General features: G+C 38.8%; 1 protein-coding gene and 1 long non-coding RNA gene across 5 annotated transcripts in view; one reads left to right on the forward strand and one right to left on the reverse strand.

The window, feature by feature from the left end:
- Positions 1-12,044: 12,044 nt before the first annotated feature.
- On the reverse strand, positions 12,045-20,249 carry LOC148375059 (uncharacterized). The gene is made up of 2 exons (XR_015851334.1): positions 20,124-20,249; positions 12,045-12,456 (listed from the first exon to the last, which is right to left on the reverse strand). It is a non-coding gene; the product is annotated as an uncharacterized LOC148375059 (long non-coding RNA).
- Positions 19,813-21,287, forward strand: part of nfixb (nuclear factor I/Xb) — a 196,775-nt gene continuing 195,300 nt past the window's right edge. For all 4 annotated transcript variants that reach the window (XM_088343992.1, XM_088344001.1, XM_088344009.1 and 1 more), the window contains exon 1: positions 19,813-20,353. In XM_088343992.1, the coding sequence (XP_088200118.1) occupies positions 20,351-20,353 (3 nt within the window). In that variant the 5' untranslated portion in view covers positions 19,813-20,350. The remainder of the gene's footprint in view (positions 20,354-21,287) is intronic.

Raw genomic sequence — 21,287 nt, forward strand, 5'->3', positions numbered from 1 at the left:
TCGGCGCGCATTCTGTTGTGATTCAGGTTCCATCCCGTTGCCTCCATTGTTACGCAATTGAGGTCAGCGATAAATGTTGACTGATCAATAATTGCACAAATATGATAATATACCAGTATGTATTTCTTATTTTTATCTCTGTTTAATGTGCACCAGATTATAAGGCGTTAATACGGTAAATTGGCAAACACTTAATTTATTAAAAAATTAAAAAATATTAAAAAAATAGCTGGCATCACTCAGCCAATGATGCTTCAGTTTCTTTACGTGATGACTCTTGGGGTAGCTTATTAAATGTATTTTTACATCAAGTCAACAGATAGATGAAGACATTTGTGACTAACTACGACAAATATATCTAGGTTTCATCCCAAAAGATGTGAAATTTTAATTTAAACCCTCCAGAGCAAATTGATTTAATCAACACTTCAATCCACTCAAGGGATTATCCCAAATTTAAAACGCAGAATGTTAACTGTTACGTCTTATTCCGTCATACATGGACCCTGTTGTACTACTCTTGTGTCTTCTTTATGACCTTAAGGTAAATCCTCTCAGATCCTACATTCTACATCAATCAAGCTGCTCTCCTGGTATTTGTATTATTGGAATATTTATTTCCCGTCAGTGAGCAATGTTGATCACAGAAGCGTCTTGAGGCCTGACACAGTTTGTAAACCCGAGGGTTCCTCTCCGTGCCAGCCTACTGCTCTCGCAGCTATGTAGGGCACAAGTAGACCCTCTTCTTAGATGGGTGGGGTTGCGCGGGTGCGGTTTTTATGGGGTGGGGTGAGAAGAGACGATTGGGCAATGGCAGGATGGCAGCCAGAAATGGGGCCCTGTGCAAGAAATGGAAAGCAAGGAGAGGAGGGTTTGGGGGCTGCAGGGTGCTGGGGGGCACACAAGAGGGGCACAGGCTGGCCAGGGGCAGACTGGCACAAAAGAGCAGCTCTCCATCTGTGAATCTCAGTGCTCAGCTCCATGACATACAGTTGATGGTCCTAGCAGCAACAGAGGCTTTGTTTATAAAACTTTGTTATTTATATTATATTGTTTACTTACCTGCGCTTGTTGTGGTTCTCCCAATTTCCCTGTATTCTCCAGTGTAAAAAGTCATATTTTTAATCAAAGGTTGGCTGATACTCGCATTTGTCGTGCTATTTTGTGATGTGAGAGCACCAAAAACTAGTGTTGCTTTTTTCATATACAGTGAAACGAACAGCGTTGGACGCGTTTCTGAGTAAAAGCAGTTACAGCTACTAGTAACTTAATTTAAAAAGTAACTGTGTTATTTCTCAGACTACTGATACCCAAAAGAAGCACGTTACTCTGAAAGTAACTATCTAGTTACAAATTACTGTACAAATTACTGTATATAATCACATTCGCACTTAAAATAGCCACTTAACAAGAGAAATAGAAAAACATGTATACACTATCCTGTGGAAGTGGTGAACCCTTAATACTTCTTGGCTTGTGCAATCTTTAGAGTTTGCAAAGTAACACAGTTAAGACGCTCCATATCCATTTTGTCTTCAAACCACTCGAAGATATCCTAACCTATTTCTGGGTAATGTCTAAGTTGTTTTTTTCCCTTCAGGCATGGTGTATTGCTAAACATGATTTCACAACTAAAAAGAAAAAAATCAGCACTCTTTTCCATAGATTCTGTGCTCGTTGCTCACATTTGCCCCATTTTTGTTGTTGTTTTTGTATAAGCTCTGCTCCTTCCCTATGAGCTGCCTACCATTTACTACTGGTGACAAAAAACAAATTTGTGCATACAGGTAGAAGCTGACCCCCCCTGATTTCAATATTTCATTTTATAAATACATCTTAGATGCAAGTATATACAGTTGAGGCAATTTTAGAATATCAGTAGTGATAAAATCTGCGACCTTATGCACCATGGTAATTGTATTCAGTTGTATTTTAGAAGTAGATATAAACCACCCTTCTTCATACCAAGAAAATAATGTGTTCCTTTTAACACGTTACTCCAAACACTCGAAATAACGCATCAGCATCATCTTTTTGTATGCCGATAATTATTGTCGTCTTTTTCCCTAAAATCTAGCAGTGTATTCTTCTATGCTAGTCCTGCATGTTTTGGAGGGTTTGTATGCTTCAAGTCAAGTAGAGTCACATCTACTTGTATAGCACTAAATGTCTCAAAGTACTACACGGGCCACAATTACACCATCCCTTGATCTCAAACCAACATGCAGCCAAGGAAAACATCAAATACCTTGGCATGATGAAAATAAGAATTCTTGAGAAGGGGCAACACAAGAGGGAATTGCATATCCAGGATGACTTGGTTGCACTAGATGTTGAATTAGGTATCAATTCAAAAAACATAGCCAACATCAATAAACAATTAAAAACATAGGTAATATGTGAAAATGTTCAAGAAGTCCATGACAGTGACGACGCAGCTTCCCGTCTCAACCGGCTCGTCGATGCAAATGATGACATGCTTCAGGCCAAGATGCTGGTCCACTGACTCATCCTGGTTCATCCTTTTTCCTTATTTTGCCACCAACCAAGCAAAGGAAAAGAAAAGTATGAAGTAGGCATTAATCACATGCTATAGAATAGAAGTGTGTCTTAAGTCTAGATTTAAAAACTTCCACTGAGGTTGCAGATTTTATCTCAGGGGGCATTCCACAGCACCAGGGCCAAAATGGAGAACACTCTCAAGTCTGCAGATTTCTTCTTGGCTCTAGGGATAAAGAGTAGACCAGCATATCCCAAACGGAGAGTCAGTGCAGGAACATAGGGGGATCATGTAACGGAAATGACAGCTTCGGACCAAATATGACACCTAGATTTTTGACAGAGTTACATTTGTCAAGGTTCAGAGCACTGTTTGAGAATAGGTTTGACAATTAGCTGGCCAACCATCATTATTTTAACTCAGGTGATACAAATTATCAGCTTGTAAGCAAGCTGTTATAAGCTTGTTAAGAATCGTGGCGATTGGAATCACCGGAGCTGAAGAAGTGTGACCTCCCAAAAAAAAATGCAGGACATGTGACTCTCGAAGACTGAGTTGGCCACCTCTCTTCTATACGGAAATGTTGTCTAATGTTCTTGTGGCCAGAAATTAGTCTTGTGTTTTTTCTACAATTGCATCCGTACACAAACTTCCAAAACTTGACTATTGTGTTTTTCTTAATGGTAAAACACACATTGTATATTTCAATCCCCAATCGGTATAAACCCATGATAAGGATGAAGCTGCCTGTGCAGAGAGAAAAAGAAACGCCTGTAATAGGTGATAAAAACATGCATCGGGTCACATTATTTCTAAAACAGTTGTGTATGTTTGAATTTGCAGCCCAATTAATGTTATTAGCAAATACTAATTTTACAGTGAGCCATTTCACAAATTAATGATGTAATTACAATCGCTATACATCATGTGCTGTATGTATAAAGTGTTAAAATCTTATCTAATTTGGTACACGTTAGAGAGGAAGTTGTCATTTTCATCTAAGGTTCTGCCAGATCTGATGCAATTTGCACATTTAGTAGCAATTTAATGCAATATCCCATTTAACATGTTGAGGCGTATACCATATGTCTCTGACAAATCGTATCAGATCAGCATGTCTTTGTCATACTTATGTGGGATTTTTGTTTCTCGTTACACAATAATTCTTGGATCAGGATCAAAATGAAACCCCTTAGAGCGATTAAGATCCTTAATTTGTGTTGTTACGCGCTTACTGTGCCTCGCGAATACCTTGGACTTCCAAGAGCTAATTGTGATATTGCCACAGTTCATGCTCCAACCGAGAGCTATCCATTCATCGATCCATCCATCCATCTATCCATACATCCATTAACTTCTGCTTATTTAGGGGGGGTCGCGGGGGCAGCATCGTCAGTAGGGAAGCACTGACCTCCCTATCCCAGGCCACTTCATCCAGCTCACTCGGCGGGGTCCTGAGGCGCTCCCAGGCCATCCTAGAGACGAAGTCTCTCCAGCGTGTCCTGGGTGGTCCTTGTAGCCCCCTGCCGGCCGGACATGACCGGAACACCTCCTAAAGGAGGCATCCTTACCAGATGCCCGAGCCACCTCAACTGACTCCTCTCAATGCGAAGGAGCAGTGGCTCTACACAGAGTACCTGAGCTTCTCACCTTATCTCTAAGGGAGAGCCCAGCCACCCTGCAGAGGAAACTCATTTCAGCCACTTGTATCAGGGATCGTGTCCTTTCGGTCATGACCCACAGTTCATGACCATTGGTGAGGGTAGCAACGTAGATCAACTGGTAAATAAAGAGCTTTGCGTTTCGCCTAAGCTCCCTCTTCACCACGACGGACCGGTACAGGGTCCGCATGACGGCAGACGCTGCACCGATCCGTCTGTCGATCTCCCGCTCCATTTTATCCTCACTCGTGAACAAGACCCTGGGATAATTGAACTCCTCCACTTAGGGTAGGATCTCATCCCCGACCTGTAGGAGCATGCCACCCTTTTCTGGCTGAGTACCATGGTTTCATTCAAATAAAATATTATTAAAAATATGATTGAAGGTGCTGATCTTCATCCCAGCCACTTCACACTCGGCTGTGAATCGCTCCAGTGAGTGTTGAAGATCACAGTCTGAAGAAGCCAACAGCATCACATCATCTGCAAAAAGCAGAGATGCAATGCTGAGGCCCACAAACCGGACCCTTTACCCACAAATTCTGTCCATAAAAATAATGACAAGGGGCCCTGGCAGGCTTCAACTCCCACTGGTAGGAATCCGACTTATTGCCGGCAATGTGGACCAGACTCTGGCAACGGGCATAACTGGACTGCACAGCCAGACTGTGTGGTATGTCATACTCCCAAAGCACCCCCCTCAAGACTTCCAGAGGAACACGGTCAAATGCCGTCTCCAAGTCCTTAAAACACATAGAACGAGTGGGCAGACTCCCATGCACCCTCAAGGACCCTTTAAACATGAACTTGAACTTAAAGCTACAAAACTGTAAATATTTTCTAAGAATTAACAACATGTGACACACAATCTAGAAGTTGAACCAAACTATTTCAACATTCTATATAATAGGAAGTGTTGCAAAAATATCCTGGAGCACTTTTTGAGCAACAACATTGAAAATGGAGAAAGCATAAAACCACTGCAAACTTTCCAAAACTTGGCCTTCTGTTTTAACTTTCAGCCCAAACAATGTGAAAACTTTTAGATGACCTGCAGGCATTCACAGCTGAGGTGGGGCAATCTGTACAAAAGGCAACTTTTAGTTGTACTCTGCACAAATCTTCCTTTTGTGAGTGGCCAGCAGAAAGCCTTGTCTGAAAAAAATACCATAGAAAAGCCCATCTGGCCTTTGCAAGAAGTTACGTAGGGCATATAAATAACATGTGGAACAAGGTACTCTAGTCAGATGGGACCAAAATTGAATGTTTTAGGCTGAATGCAGAGTGTTTTGTTTGAAGTAAGGGTAACACTGCATATCACGCTGAAAACACCACCTCAATTATCAAACATGGTGGCAACAGCACCAGGCTCTGAGGTTGCTTCCCTACAGCAGGGGCTGGGAAGAGTTGATAGGAAGATGGATGGAGCCAACTACAGGGTGATTCTGGCAGGAAATCTGTTGGAGTCTGCTGTAGACCTTAGAACAGGGCACATGTTCACTTTCCAACAGGAAAACAACTCTAAACATAAAGCAAAATCTACAATGAAATGGTTTTAAACTAACAATATAAAGGCGATAGAATGGCCAACAAACGTCCAGACCTCAAGCCTACAGAGCAGTTGTGGAAAGATCTGAAAAATGCTGTGCACGAACATTCAACATCAAACGTTAAGGAACTTGAGCTGTTTTGTAAGGCAGAATGGGCAAATATCTCCACAATACCCAAAAAGACTTGTGGCTGTGATCGCAGCAAAATAAGGTTGTATTAAGTATTAACTCACCGGGGGGTTTGCAACGTCTACTGTTAAATTATTTATTTGTAAGCGCAATGTATGAAATATGTTTATTTTTGTGTCGTTGATACTTAGAAAATATTTTCAGTTTTTTTATCTATTAGTTTGAAGCCTGAAATAGGGCAATATGTCAACAAGTTCCTGGTGGGCTATAAGGCACTGTCGGCAATGATAAAGTAAATGCTGGCCAGGTCTTGTAATATCTAGCCAGTTTATTTTGGTTTAAAAGTGGCCATCGCTCCTTAATATTTCATTTGTGTTCCTAAGAGTAATCCGTTTTTTGTTGTTGTTTGTTTTAGCAATCAGATGCCCCCTTTGTTTTTGTATCTCATCCCTTTTGCTGTACCTTCAGACAGACCCTCCCGTCGTAACCATATCTCTCCGTCTGGCTCATCGCCTTCTTTTCACGCAAGTGACCCCACTACCACCTCAGAGCGTCTGTCTGTCAATTTTAACTTCATACAGTATACTCAAAACCTCTGTTTTCTCTCACCATGCTGTTTAACGATACCAGTGTCTGCTTATCTCCCCTGCTATGCCACCTCTGTCTTTGTTCCCGACAACGTCGATGATTTGCCTTTATTTCCCCTTGATTCTCTTCTTTTGGACACAGATGTCTGGCTTGGCCTGCAACACCTGCCTCGCCATGTGTTACGACCAAGTGTTGCCTTCAAGTGCAGCGCCCAGTGTTGGTGTGTGCGTGTGTGTGTTTTTGGGGCATGGGGGAGTTGAAACCTCAGAGTGGATTAGTCATGAATATTCATGTACTTGGGGATATGGCACCAAAACGAAAATGGCACCACAAAGAAGACTCTAGAATCACCAGAAGCAATGGGAAAAAAGGCCCTGGATGAAATGAGGATCATCTTGCTGTATGGATATTTGAAAGGCAGCATTTTTTTTGTTTCTTCATACTTATTTTTTTTCTTTTTATTTGATCTGATGGGACGTAGATCAAACCTGCTGTGAGTGGAATTTCGTTCTCCAAATCAGATAGCCATCTTGTTTGGCATTTTAGGAATACAAAAGTAATACTTTTACAACTTCATACCAGGAAGTCAGCACAAGAATTCACCTTTGACCTCAGAGATTCGAGTTACTCATGTTTTTCTGGGATTTTATTGTGATGAAACATGAATACTAAAACAATTAAAGATTAATTAGAAAACAAACAATTTAAGAAAGCTGTATTTTACTGACTCAATCAAAATATGACATCAACATCAAGGCTTATGGGTCTCACACACTCCAAGGCATGTGTCACATAGACAATTATGCAACAATGACCAGGACATACACATCACATGGATTTCCTGGGTAGTGTTAATTCCATTCAAAGGTGGAAACAAATACAATCGAGCGGAAAAAAAAGCAATCTGCCCATTTTATGATTACAAGTCTACTTTCTGGTTCCAGCTGAATCACATAATTTGTGGATTCTGTGGTCATAAAGATTATTTTCATAGTGCATTGAAACCTTTGACTGGTTCTAATCCAAACAGGTAACAGTCTGTGATTCCATTCAATGATGCGGTAAAGAAAATTCGACAAAAGCAAAAAAACAAAAAAAACAAAGATTGGGCTTTGACAGAAACGCAAACAAAACGTCAGAGGAACAGCAAAAACATCTTATAAAAGTCAGATTTTTAAACAAAATGAAGTATGTAGGAAAAACATCAACTTAAAAGAAAGTTGAGTTCCGGGAAAAAGTGAGGAACATCTAAGCTGAAAAAAGAGGCAAAGAGATAACATGTAATCATAGGGGTGAGGGGCAGCACGTCGAAGTGGACCAAGACCCTTGTGGCCTGTTCCTCTCGCTTTCATGGCATGCCAAAAAAAGAGATTATAGCAACTCTACTTTCTCCCATGGTGGAAGGATGGAGGATATCGAAAGGGTTAGGAGATTTGTCCCTTCCCTGTGGGTTTAGGCTGGTCTTACCACTACATCAAATCACAACATTTGATTTTAGAATGGTAACTGTTCGCAATATGATCAAACTGTGAATTCATCTCCCATAAGATGTGATCAGATGTTTGACAAAGGCAAAACAAACAACAAACATATTCCTCTTAAATCAAGATATTACAAAAATATATTTGTCCATTTACTTGTTAGTTGGATTTAGTATCTAAAACGCAAGAAGATTCACATATTTTAAAAGAACAAGAGAATCATAGTCTAGACGGGTGACTTCATAAAATTAGCACAGAATCTATGTCCATGGATAGCAAAACATTCCAAAATCAGGGCCAAATAAACTGTAGAACAGGGGTTACCAACTTTTTTTAAACTGAGAGCTACTCTTTGGTACTGATTTTTTTCTATCTATCTATCTATCTATCTATCTATCTATCTATCTATCTATCTATCTATCTATCTATCTATCTATCTATCTATCTATCTATCTATCTATCTATCTATCTATCTATCTATCTATCTATCTATCTATCTATCTATCTATCTATCTATCTATCTATCTATCTATCTATCTATCTATCTATCTATCTATCTATCTATCTATTTTTATATACATTTCTAAAATAACAATGTCTATTATTACTATGTTGTTACAATGCTCTTACCAGGTTGTAATTATTAGAAGTTAAGTCAACCACTAACACATTCATGTCAAAATCATTTTGGCTGTGGGGCCAAATCCAGACTTTCTGTTCTCAGGAGGGCCGGATCGGTGAAAGAATGTCAACTCCAAATATTTAGCTTTGTTTTTCCGTATAACGCTTTATCATTCAGCCTGCTTTAGTCACTTACTCTACATATTATAATTATGGATGACAAGAGGTATTTTCTAAACACAAAACACACATATAATATATATATATATATATATATATATATATATATATATATATATATATATATATATATATACCTCCCAACACTACCAGTGTTAGATAGGGTTTTCGACCCTTAAATGCCCCTGCTTTAAGAAATATTTTTGACGCTTTTTCAGACCAAAAAAAAAAAAATCACTCAAGACAAGCAATTAAGTTTACAGCTGCTGTATTTTGAAGCAAGACAAAGTCTTTTGTGTTTTGGTAAAAGTTTGCCACTTGTGGTTTTAAACACGCACAAAAAATATTATCATGTTCAGCACTGAATTTATTACCTGGTTTGTTTTACAGTTGAGTGAATGCAGTTATTTACCCGAACCAACTCACCATGCTATACAAAGTAGACACTGCCCTCTAGCTGCCGGAGAGACCACTGGCTTGCTTTTGTGTAAAAAAATCATAACTTTTGTCAGAAATAACTTAGACACTTGCTTCTTTTTTTGACATACTTAGAAATGTCTGGCACACATTATTCAATTATCCAACGGGCCAGATCCGGCCTGTGAACCTTATGTTTGACATTTCTGCCCAAAAACAACATGTCACCAAGAAATCCATTACTCCTCCATTGCTGCTGAGCTGTTTTCAGCACCTGTCCGCTGGCTATTTAGGTGTTCTTTGTGTGCTACCCGCGGGAACGACGTTGGAGACCCCTAGTTTAAATATATTAACATCAGAGATATTGAGGAAAAATTTCAGTAGGTCGCAAAGATCCCTTTGTTGCGCACTTGATCCCCTTTCAGATCTTCTGTAAAATCATTCACTGCAAATGTCATATACAGTATGCCAGTGAATGAATTAAGCATCACACAGATGCATTCTATAGAATTTGCGTATCTCCAATCACAATTAAACACCTCTTCTCACGATCCCGCCCAAAACAAGGCAGTCAAACAGTGTGTTAATGAGACCTATAAAAGTCGTCTTTGCCAGTCCAAGATAAAGCTGTTAGCTGGTAGTCCTGCTCCGCTGAGAGCGCCACTTGCCTAGTGGGGCCTTGTGGTGGCCTGATAAGAAAGGAGTGTGTGAGACACCCTGAGAGATCCAAGTACAAATGTATGCACACTCACATACGCTCTCCTCAATGTCAATTGAGCAAATCCTCTACTGAGCCAATCAGCTAGCTGTAAGGCCCCAGGCTCAACCAATCGTTCATCTGCATCTGGAGTAGTTCGTTTCACCACATTGCCCTGCAAGATTGCTAGCGGTAGCCTAAGTTCAGTCACCAGTTTATTTGTGACATATCTCTTATTATTTACACTGACTAAAGTAAATTGAATATATACTTATTTATATGGTTTCTAGGGGTGGGACATTATGCTTTGGTCACGATTCGATTGTAACACCATAATAAGGTGCCCGTTCAATTTATATCACGATTCTCAATATTTGTGATTCTACAAGTATTGCGATAAATTGATTGATGGTTGCGATTTAGTTTGCTTCCAAATCAAACAACTTAAATACGTACACTTTTGGTGACAATAAACCACAAATGATGTTCAAACAATGCACACCAGTCTGTGTCAGTCAGGCCAGAAGCTGATATTTACTGTATTTCAACTGACACTATGAGAACATGTCACATACCTGTCAACCTCCACGGCTCCATTCCCATACAAACTGTTGTATTTTCCCTTACAAAATACAAAACAATCTTACACCATATATTTTTTTCGGAAAGATGCATGATGGGAAATCCCCAGGCGGCAGACGCATGCGCACAGTAGCATCCAAACGCTCGCTTTGTGTGCAACGAAAAAAAAAACGATGCCGAGATAATGGTTACCGCAGCGAACTCGTTAGACTTGATTGATTTACCGTTTCGTGATAGTCGGTATTTACCGGATGGTACCCATAATTGACAAATTTGCGTTTTTCCGTACAGATTTTCTTGTACATCGTACACGTCTTAAAATGCATAATAAACGTACTTTGTACAGCAAAAATGTACAGGTTGACAGGTATGTTGTCATGTACATTGGGCATCAGGTTTATAGCCACAATATGTGATGAACTGAAATGTCAATGGATCACAAATGTGGTCCTTTAATGATCAGATTTACAGTTAACATCGTAGGATTATAAAATATAATAGAGCCTTTAATAGAAAAATACCCCAACACCAAATTAAAATTATTGTCCTTATAATTAGATATGTATCTGTTATAGTATGCATATACTGGAGCCATATCCTCTTAGTGGGAAGTGGCTACAGTCAAGAACACTTTCACATTCTTGACTCTTTCTGGGAGATTGATACAGAGGAGGGGATTCCCAGCCCCCTTGCTCAACCCAACCGATGTCGCAACACCTGTCAGGTAACGAAACCCCCCCAATTTCAACCAATGTTGTAATTCTTAGGTATGACTCAGCCTAGGCTTGAACTAGCAACCTCACAGACTTGGGGCAGCTCAACCCAACTGAGGTGTCACAACACCTATCATCGGGAGCCATCAGACAACCAAAGCCCCTAATTTCAACCCCCTTAATGTCAAGTGCCAAGCAGGGAGGCAGCAGGTACCAATCTTGTAAGTTTTAGGTATGACTCAGACTAGGCTCGAACTAGCGACCTCACAGACTTGGGGCAGCTCAACTCAACTGATATCAATGTTGTGAGTCTTTGGTATGACTCGGCCTCGACTCGAACTAGCGATCTCCCAGTCTTGGAGCAGGCACCCAGACCCCATGGCCAATGAGCTGGTTCAACATCCTATTCTTTTTCCAAAACCCTGTGTTGCAGGTAAACATTGCTCTCCGAGTTGATGCTTTAAAGTTTTCACAGAGATTTGGTCATGTCTAGCTCCATTTTCCCAGGAACTGTATAAAAACAAAAGTGTGTCTATACTATGTATTTTAAATGTATGGACGCCGGCCTTCATTTTCATTGCCCGCTTTCTTCCTCTATTATCCACTTCTGTAAGCCTTTCTGTATTTTTATGTAACAGATATAACATAAAAAAGTGATTCCAGGGAGGAACATCAATTTTAAAAATCGCTCCAATAAAATCACGATAAATACATAAACGGATTTTTTTGTCCCACCCCTAATGCTTTGTCTTGATTAGCATTTCATACAGTTCAAATGATTTTTTTTACATCTCGTTTTTTGGCTGACATTTTAACCACTGATATATAAATAGATTACGTCATATATGTATTCCATATGAACATGTGCTATATTGTACTGTTATACTGTCACGAAGCGGAGCAGGAAACAGGAAAAAAGGACCCATTCGCGTAAACGTACTCACAATTTATTGGGGGGAGGATGAGGAGGGTGCGCACACTCGATCCGGGGATCGATGGTCGCAGAGTGGATTAGAAATCCAAACAAAAGACAAGTTGTCAAAAAAAAAAAAACGGATCAGACCAAAAACAAAACAGGATCAAATACGGGCAGATTCACAGAACTAGGCATTTAACAGGTTTTAACAGAAGTCTCACAGAAGTCTCAGAGAGTTTAACCAGGTTTAACAAACGTTCCACCAACGCACAGTACAAAGGAGCGAGCTTAAATACTCCAAGACCAATCAGTCCAATGCGTCTCAGCCGGTGTCAAGGGGCGGGGCCAGCTGGGCGCCATGTCAACCTTGCAAGACATGACATATACCCTCTATCACGTGGTCAGGGAAACCTTTTCAGCCCTGGGCCGCAAACAAAGAAAAAAATCAATTCTACTTATATTTCTCTATTAGAAAGTATACATACAGATATCTACATGTTCATGTATTTCATTTTGATTTTAAATAGATTCATTTCTGTAGTGTCATCGATATGCCACCAAGCTTAACCACCAAAGAAGAACGGTGACCACTGGGGACCTGTTATTGAAGCTTTAATTTCCTTCTCTGGATAGTGAAAACTGCAACAGTACAATGCAAAGCATTAAGACCATGTGCTAAAAAGTTTGCAAAAATAATGTCCGTAAACTTTACATTTGTCCGACGTATTACAACATGTAGTTTTAATATATTATAAAGACTTTTAGAAACGTACAGTTCTGATGTCATGAGATCGAACCTTCCTGTGTGGAGTTTGTTTGTCTGTCTCTGTGTGCCCTGCGACTGGCTGGCAACCGGTTTGGGGTGTCCCCACTGCCCGAGGACAGCTGGGATGGGCTCCAGCGCCCCCGCGACCCTACTGAGGATAAACGGTGCAGATTATAGCTGGATGGATGTAACCAAGAATCTGTCGGCAGTACACACAAATATGACAAATGTTCAAGTGGTGGTTGAAGAAACAAGACAATTTTTGAGTCACTTTGTTTCACACTTTATATATAAATAATCAATACGGCTTCATGTGCAACCTGGCCAGGTCTTAACCATTCTTTCTTTTTTTCTATGGTGCAGGAAATGTTAAATACCATTGTTGTACGGTTTTCTCATTTAACTTGTATAAAATTCGTATTTGATATTGAACACAGTTTATCCCTTCAAAAGGTGCTTTGGAGAAAGAGGATGAAAGAGTCCCCATAGGCTAATTGAAATTAATATACTATTTGACATATGTACTGTATTAAAGATTTGGTTATTTTCTCATTTCTTTGAAGATCACATCGACTCAACAGGGAGCTATTTCAATCTCAAACGTTGCTTCAACTGCAGGAAATAGATACGGTGGCCCCTGGGCCATATAAGGCCCGACAAGGAAATAAATACAGCTCCTTGAAAATGGCGGCATGATGGCAACAAAGACGGGCGACAGTTGCAAAGCAACAAGTTGGATTCCTTTCTTTCTCTCTCATTCTCATTCTGACTCTCTGTCTCTCTCTGTCTCTTTCTCTCTGTCTCTCTCTCACTCTCTCTCTCTTTCTCTCTCTCTCTCTCTCTCTCTCTCTCTCTCTCTCTCTCTCTCTCTCTCTCTCTCTCACTCTCACTCTCACTCTCTAACTCTTTGTTTCTCTCTCTCTTGCTCTCTCTCTGACTCTTTCTCTCTCTCTCTTGCTGTCTTTCTCCCTCTCTCTCTCTCTTTCTCTCTCTCTCTCTCTCTCTCTCTCTCTCTCTCTCTCTCTCTCTCTCTCTCTCTTGCTCTCTAACTCTTTGTTTCTCTCTCTCTTGCTCTCTCTCTGAGTCTTTCTCTCTCTCTCTTGCTAGCTTTCTCTCTCTCTCTCTCTCTCTCTCTCTCTCTCTCTCTCTCGCTCTCTCTCTCTCTCTGACTCTCTCTCTCTCTTTCTCTCTCTCTCTCCCCGTCTCCCTGTTTCTCACTCTCCCTCCTCCCCTCCCTCCCTCCCTGTCTGTCTGTCTGTCTTTCTTTCTTTCTTTCTTTCTTTCTTTCTTTCTGTCTTTCTTTCTGTCTTTCTTTCTGTCTTTCTTTCTTTCTTTCTTTCATCCAAGATTGAGGTTTTTAGTGTATTTTATTACATGCATTGCTGACTGCAGACTGCATGCTACGTGCGTGGCCTCCAACCTAGTGAAACGCGCCGTTTTCCGTCATTAAAAAAAGTGAAGAAAGACAATCGTCTTGGTTTTGGCAGGTACAACTGGACCCGTCGAGGACATTCTTAAACGGAACGTTGCTCAGCGGATCTTTTGTCGCAAAAGTTAATGATAAGGAACTGATGCCAAGACCAAAGATACGGGCCTTGCAGCGTTCCCGTGCGTGCACACGCAAAAGTGCTATTGCACGACGGGAACAGAGACGATTTAAAGCTGTTTATTGCTTGGATTAATGAATGATGCTGCTTGTTCGCTTTGCCGTTGAGCAGGTTTAGGGAAAGGCCGGTGTTACATAACGTTGCCGAATGGGCGTCCTTTACAACAACGAATTTCAAACTCTTCAATTTGTAAGAACAGATTAAATGCATTAAAAAGCATTTCCTTGCTAAGAGGATTATTAGAGTGCCGCATTATGCTTTTAGGCCGTATGTTTGTTAGCGCAAAATAAGAAGTGCACTTCTAACGTTAAGCATCAGACTAAATCCAAAAATCAAGCCAATTGGGATTTGTTTTTATCCTGCATAAATGTCTTTGGCTTAAGAAACGTCGTATTTTATGTATCGTGTTTCGTTAATTTTGCATATGACATCCCTCGTTTACAAATTTGATTAAAATTAAATGCTTTTTTTTGGCTGGCCACTGCACTGCTTTAAAGTACGTTAATATAAAGAACCCTAATTAATTGGTAATAGTTTTCACTTTACAGATAACAGTCGAGCTCAGAATGCACACTTTGTATTTATATTTATAAAATAGTTTAAATAAAATGATTGCTTAAAATATCTGAATATGTTTTCGTTTAAACATTTTGATTTTGTAGTGCAGGAATCAAAGCATCTCACGTCTGAAATATCACAGTGGGCATATAGTACACGTTTGAAAAATTGGTTTTGAAAAAAGGGGAAAAACCGTTTAACTATAGTTAAAGTCCCACCCAAAAACTGCAACGGCACTAAAGCTTGACAAAAACTGTGTTAAAAATAAAATATTAACATCACGAACTCTCTAGCCTGATGTTCTGATTTAACTTGAAATGTGCTTAGAGGAGTGAAGTAAAACGTACAATTAAAGCTGTTGTCCTAATACGCGTCAAAATATACGTTTCCCCAGTATTTTCGACCATTCTTTTGTAATATTTTCAAATTGGTTACGTCGTTTTACAATATTCAGATCCCGTCTTGCCCATTTCGACACTAATCCGGATCGTCTCGGTCACTGGAAGCAGATGAAAACCTCATCGTAGATTGCTAATACTCTCGCGACATATTACACATTCTCTCTTGCTGTGAGTAAATAGGTGCTGCGTTGAGTTTGTAGGGGGAATAAGGGGAATTGCAACCATGATAACGAGAAGCAATTGGCTGAGGTTTACAGATACGCGTCCTGTTATAATAAAATATGACTAAAGCATATTCCTTAACAGGGAAATGTGTGCATTTTACGTAGCATGCCTTTGGTTTTGCACTTCTAATGTTTGACATTGACACGAGGGCCGAACCTGCAGGGTCCAGAAATAATGATCCTCACATGAAATCCATAATATGCGTTAAATTGGTGACACAAAATGGAACCTTTGACTCGAGGTGCTCTTCGTGACAAAATGTCATATCTTAGAACTAACTGAACAAGCAATGGATCATACCCTCACAGTAATATCTTGTATTACTGTAAAGCAACATTAGCAACCGGGGAAACTTCAGAAGTGAACTAAAGGTCTAAGGTCTTGTCTTGAAAATTGTAAAGCATTTCAATTGTAATAGACAACAATGTATATAAATTGCTTAGTTTTGACGGCACCCATCAAAGAACACTGATCCTTTACTTAAATGGATGATGTTTTAAATTGGTCTTATCACAACCTAAATTCTGCCATATCTTTTTGATGAAAATCTCGAACCAAATAAAAATCTCAAATACTTTCTGACAGAGAGAATGTGTTATGGTACTTACACCAAAAGCTACCCATCAGCCAATGAAGTTGCATAATATCATACTGGCTCTTAAAACTCATTCTGACAAGTCTAACTACTAAATAAACGCACAATAACAGTTTGAATACAAAATCTGAAAATACATCAGTTTTTATGAGAATACTAAATGCCTGCCACGTCCTGGAACTTTACAACACATATGTATCAGTTAATCTTGCAACAACAAAACTTTCTTGGTTTACTATATTTCAGCTTTGAGTAAATATGTTGATGTTTAGTCTTATGTGTCTCCGTTCTTGTATTAGAAAATTTAACCAAGTGCAGGTTTTTCAATCGTTCCCATTTTTACCTCAACACAGCAGGTGAGATATAGAATAATATACACTCTTAAAACAGTTGGCTTGAAAAAAAAACAAGTTTGGGTCAAAAAAATCCAATATTGTAATAATCCAACTCCTTGTGTTGTTTTAAAGTAACAACCCCACACAAAGTGTGTGATGGTTGTACAAGATAATTCTGCGTTTTTTTCATTGTTTTTGTTTAAATAACAATAATTAATAATAATAATAATAATGATAACAATAATTACTATTATTATTATATATAATAATTATGATGTATAAGAATACTATTATTATTATTATTATTATTATTATTATTATTATTATTATTATTATTATTATTATTATCATTATTAAAAACTGGTTCATTTAAAACACTCTGGGTCTTTTTGCGTAGAACACCCCAAACATTTGGTCGTTTTACAAAACGAAAAACGATCCATCAAAATGAATCAAATCGACCCAATTTTTGCATCAGTCACTGATTTGACTCAAGTGTTTTGAGAGGGTGTTGAATATAATAAAAGAACATTGTTTCGTTTTTACTCTGTTTAACAAGGCTTTTGTTTTTATGTTTTTACCTCTGCTGACTTCAATTTGACGACCTAATTGGGATGTCCGATACCACACATTAAACATAGTTAGATCAAATTTAACCCAAGTTCAAGTTGGAGTTAGAATAGTACCAACTCATAGCTGGATCAATTTGACCCTGACATTTGAGTTATTAAGCTTTGACCCATTTTTGGTTGGTTAAATGTATTTTTTTAACGCACTGAAATGCATCTCAAAGTGCTGAATACAAATATTATATGTACACAGAATGGACAAATAAATACACAGAATGGACAAATAAATACAATTTAAAAAACAGAAAAACATGACATATTCCCCCCAAAACACTCAAATAAATGTACAGGAATATTTTGTTTCCAAAAATAATAATAAATAAACGAATAAGTACGACCCAGAAGATGATGATATTTCATTATGATCCAAATTTAATAGTTAATGAACATAGGTAATTACAGAAACCTTTTTTTATACAGTATATATATTTACTAGGAGTGACCCTGAAGTGACCCAGTTAGTACACTATAAAAACAGTTGGGTTAAAATTAACCCAAGTTTCTCAAGTGTCCTTCCTGATCACTTGGGGCACCCGATGTCTCCTCAAAATTAGCTTATTTTAATCGAGGAATGACTTTAACAAGGCCCTAAATACATAAAGTCAAATCAAATTAAATTTATTTTTTGTAAAGCCATTTTCAACCAATGAATTGACTCTCAAAGTGCAGTATAAAAACATTCAGTGTACAATAAGATTATATATAAGCTACAGTACGTAGTGATTGATTTATATACTTTAATTAGGCCCACAACATTTTCTCTTCTTATGCATTGTATTTGCGCATCTAATCACCAGACTGAATCAGAACATTTTATTTTAGACACGTTCAGAGTGATCTCAGGGCTGCTACTATCATTTCATTCATTTGAATAAAGAGTGTGACCCAAGTGCAAAAGCCTCACTTTTATGAACCCCCTCTTGTGTTAGGGTTGCCACTGACCAATTTGGATTTTAAAGCATACAAAACCACACACATTTGTTTATTGCACGAAAGCTTCTTGACTTGGCCCGGAATGTATAGTTTAACAAAATCAAGTAAGAAAAATGGGGACATTATAAAATGCTCTAAATGAAATGGGTATGAAAACAAGGTTATGCAACATTACCTACAATCAAAACTGAAATATTAAGTGAACTGGACATGTAGTGCATCCACTAAAAGTATTATCACGTGATCAATCTTGGTCCTTATTGGGTGTTGTTTGATTAGTCTTGCAAAATAATGTTTTTTGTTTTGCCCTGTTGTGCTTTTCATTTTGTATTTGTATTACACTGAATTGGATTGATTTGTCTTCATTGTAATTGATATCAAGCTGGGAAAGAATGTATGCAACGAGATTGGATATAGCAATCCAGATTAATATGGAATAAAGACGTTAAAGAAAAGGATTATGGGGATAAAAGGCAGATCTTTTTTTTTAAATGTGGTGCTTGGAGACTGGCCTAAATTATGAATGGAAAAAAAACCTGACACTTTGTGTAAAGACAATAAAGGCCTTCTATTCTTTTCTTTTCTTCTCTATTATATATATATATATATATATATATATATATATATATATATATATATATATATATATATATATATATATATATATATATATATATATATATATATATATATATATATATATATACATACATATATATATATATATATATATATATATATATATATATATATATATATATATATATATACATACATATATATAGTAGTGTCAGGTCGGGTCAAGAAAAGTTTATCCGTCTAGTCCTTAATCAACCCGCTGCACAGGCTACAGACTATACCATGACACCATTCCCTGATCTAAACCCTATGAGGTCAAGGAAAAACTCAAAAACCTCAGCATGGGAAAAATAAAGAAACCTCAAGAAGGGGGCACGTATAAGGTAATCCTCCTTTCAGGATGACCAGGCTGCAACGGATGTTGCAAGGTCATCAACAGACTTTACACTTACATCATTAACATAAAATGGATAATAGGTACGGATAATCCTTAAGGATCAAGTAGTTTAACAATACAGCTAAATCAAAATCACTAGAAGTAGTCATTTTTTAGCAGTATATTGTTGCAGTCATGTGGAAAAACACGTTATGTTTTTCAAAATTCGTTTAACCTTTTTGAGTATCTAAATCGTCACTCGATGGTTTATTAAACAGTTATATGAAGAGAAATTGTTTTCTGGATCCCTTAAACATGTATTGTATTATTGCTTCAATTTCGAGTGAGCCAATGATGAAAAGAACAGAACGTGAAGAGATGGAAAATAATTGGATGATGTATTCATGTTTTTCGTGTATTTTACAGCTGATTTAAGACACGCGTTGCCACCGACCCACTAACACGTGGGGTGTTACCTGAAAATGAACACAAATTGAGGTTTAAAACAATAACAGTGTGATTAAGTAAATTAAAGATCTTCCGTGAGCTTCTCCGCCGCAGCCGAACGATTGTCGCTCCCTCCCGTTTTGTGCGCGAGTGCGTCGGCCCGGAGCCGGTGCGCGCTCGCTAATCCCCCCCACCAGGTCCATGCTTTCCTCTGAGCCGCCATTTAATTCCCCTAAACCCCCAGCTGCTGCCCTGCTTCCTCGCTAAACACGACAGACTGCGCACCGCGGCGGTTATTAATAATTCAGCCGCCCTTCGCTGCGCTTTGCTCGGCTCCTGCAAGTGGAGACCGCGCGTCCCCGCCCGGCTGGTCCACTTTGGGTGCGTGTGCGCGTCCAGCCACCGGGCGCTTGCTTTCCTTTCTTCATCTTGATCTCTCCTCTCTCTATTTTTGCCGTTATTTTTTATGCTCTTCAACTCGCCTGGTCGTTATTATCAGCCACGAGAGAGCTGAAGGGAACCGGCACCGGAGCGCTCCTTAACTTTTCGCGCACACGAGAATCGGAGTACACTAAGAGCATGCAGATCAGCTGAGGAACTCTAAAATCCGACCGATTTTTGTGGAAAGATGACGCACCTTGCGTGAAGAAGTCAATGAGAGGACGAGTTGGATTACAGCCACTTGAAAACCAAAACAACCAAAATGTTTTTGACCACGCCGTGTTTGTTAGCCGCGATCTAAAGCTGAACCAGAAACCGAGCCTTTTCTTTTCTCACACAAACTTTTTTTTGGGGAAGCTGAACTTTTCCTGGGAGTGGAAAATGGGTCTCTGAGAGAGTTTTGGCAACTTTCCCGACACCACAATGGTACGTGCTGTGTAAACCAATAATTTGCTCGTTTGTGCAGTCAGTTCTAAACGTGATTGTTGGAGCGCTTTTTAATAACATGCATTTAATTGCTAATGTATTTGTGCATAAATGGCCAAAGTCCCGCCACAAAACAGCAACATGATTTTAAAGGAATTCTAGCTGACGCGTCGTCAATATAGTGCGATTAAAATAGGTGCAATAACCTTTAGAGGCAATAAAAAAATTCAAAGTAAGTCGAAAGATATATATTGCACAAAGTGCACCCTGTTTATATGAATTTTTAAAATAGCAACGTCATGTTATGAGTATGTTGTTACTATGTTCTTACTAGATTAAGTATTGGAAATAGAGTTAGACAGACTCTGTCAACCAATACAAACAATAATTTTACCAGAAAATCCCAATGAGCTAGCACTGGTGAGGTATTTTAGAACAGGTCCCTTGGGACCTAAGCAGTGTCCAAGGGGACACCCTGGTGCCCATAGGCAACATGTTTGAGACTCCTGCCTTATTTAGTGTGTCACGGGATATTTTTGAATTTGGTTAAATAGGTGACACCAAATTGATGAGTTTTACCAGAAATCGTGCCAGTGTTGAATATGTGTGTGGTATTTCAGTCGTCAATAGAGCAACAACATAGTATCCTGCTTCTTCACTAAAAATTACAATTCGAGTTGTCTTTTTTTATGTTGTCTTTTTTTCATTTAGCAACATTGTGAAACATAATGGCAACGAGATTAGACATAGCACTCCAGGGTTAACATGTAATAAAGGCTTTAAAGAGAAAATTAAGATAAATGAATGTCAGGGTAAAAAGGCAACTATATTGACAAAGTAATGCTTAGAGTCTGGCCTGAGTTAGAAAAGTAGTGGAGTGGAAGAATAGTGGATCGTATCATTTATTGCAATAAACAGTAGTGCGATAACATTG

Source organism: Urocampus carinirostris, chromosome 1 (assembly GCF_059441175.1).
Source record: "Urocampus carinirostris isolate Australia breed hairy pipefish chromosome 1, RoL_Ucar_1.0, whole genome shotgun sequence".
Lineage (NCBI taxonomy): Eukaryota > Metazoa > Chordata > Actinopteri > Syngnathiformes > Syngnathidae > Urocampus > Urocampus carinirostris.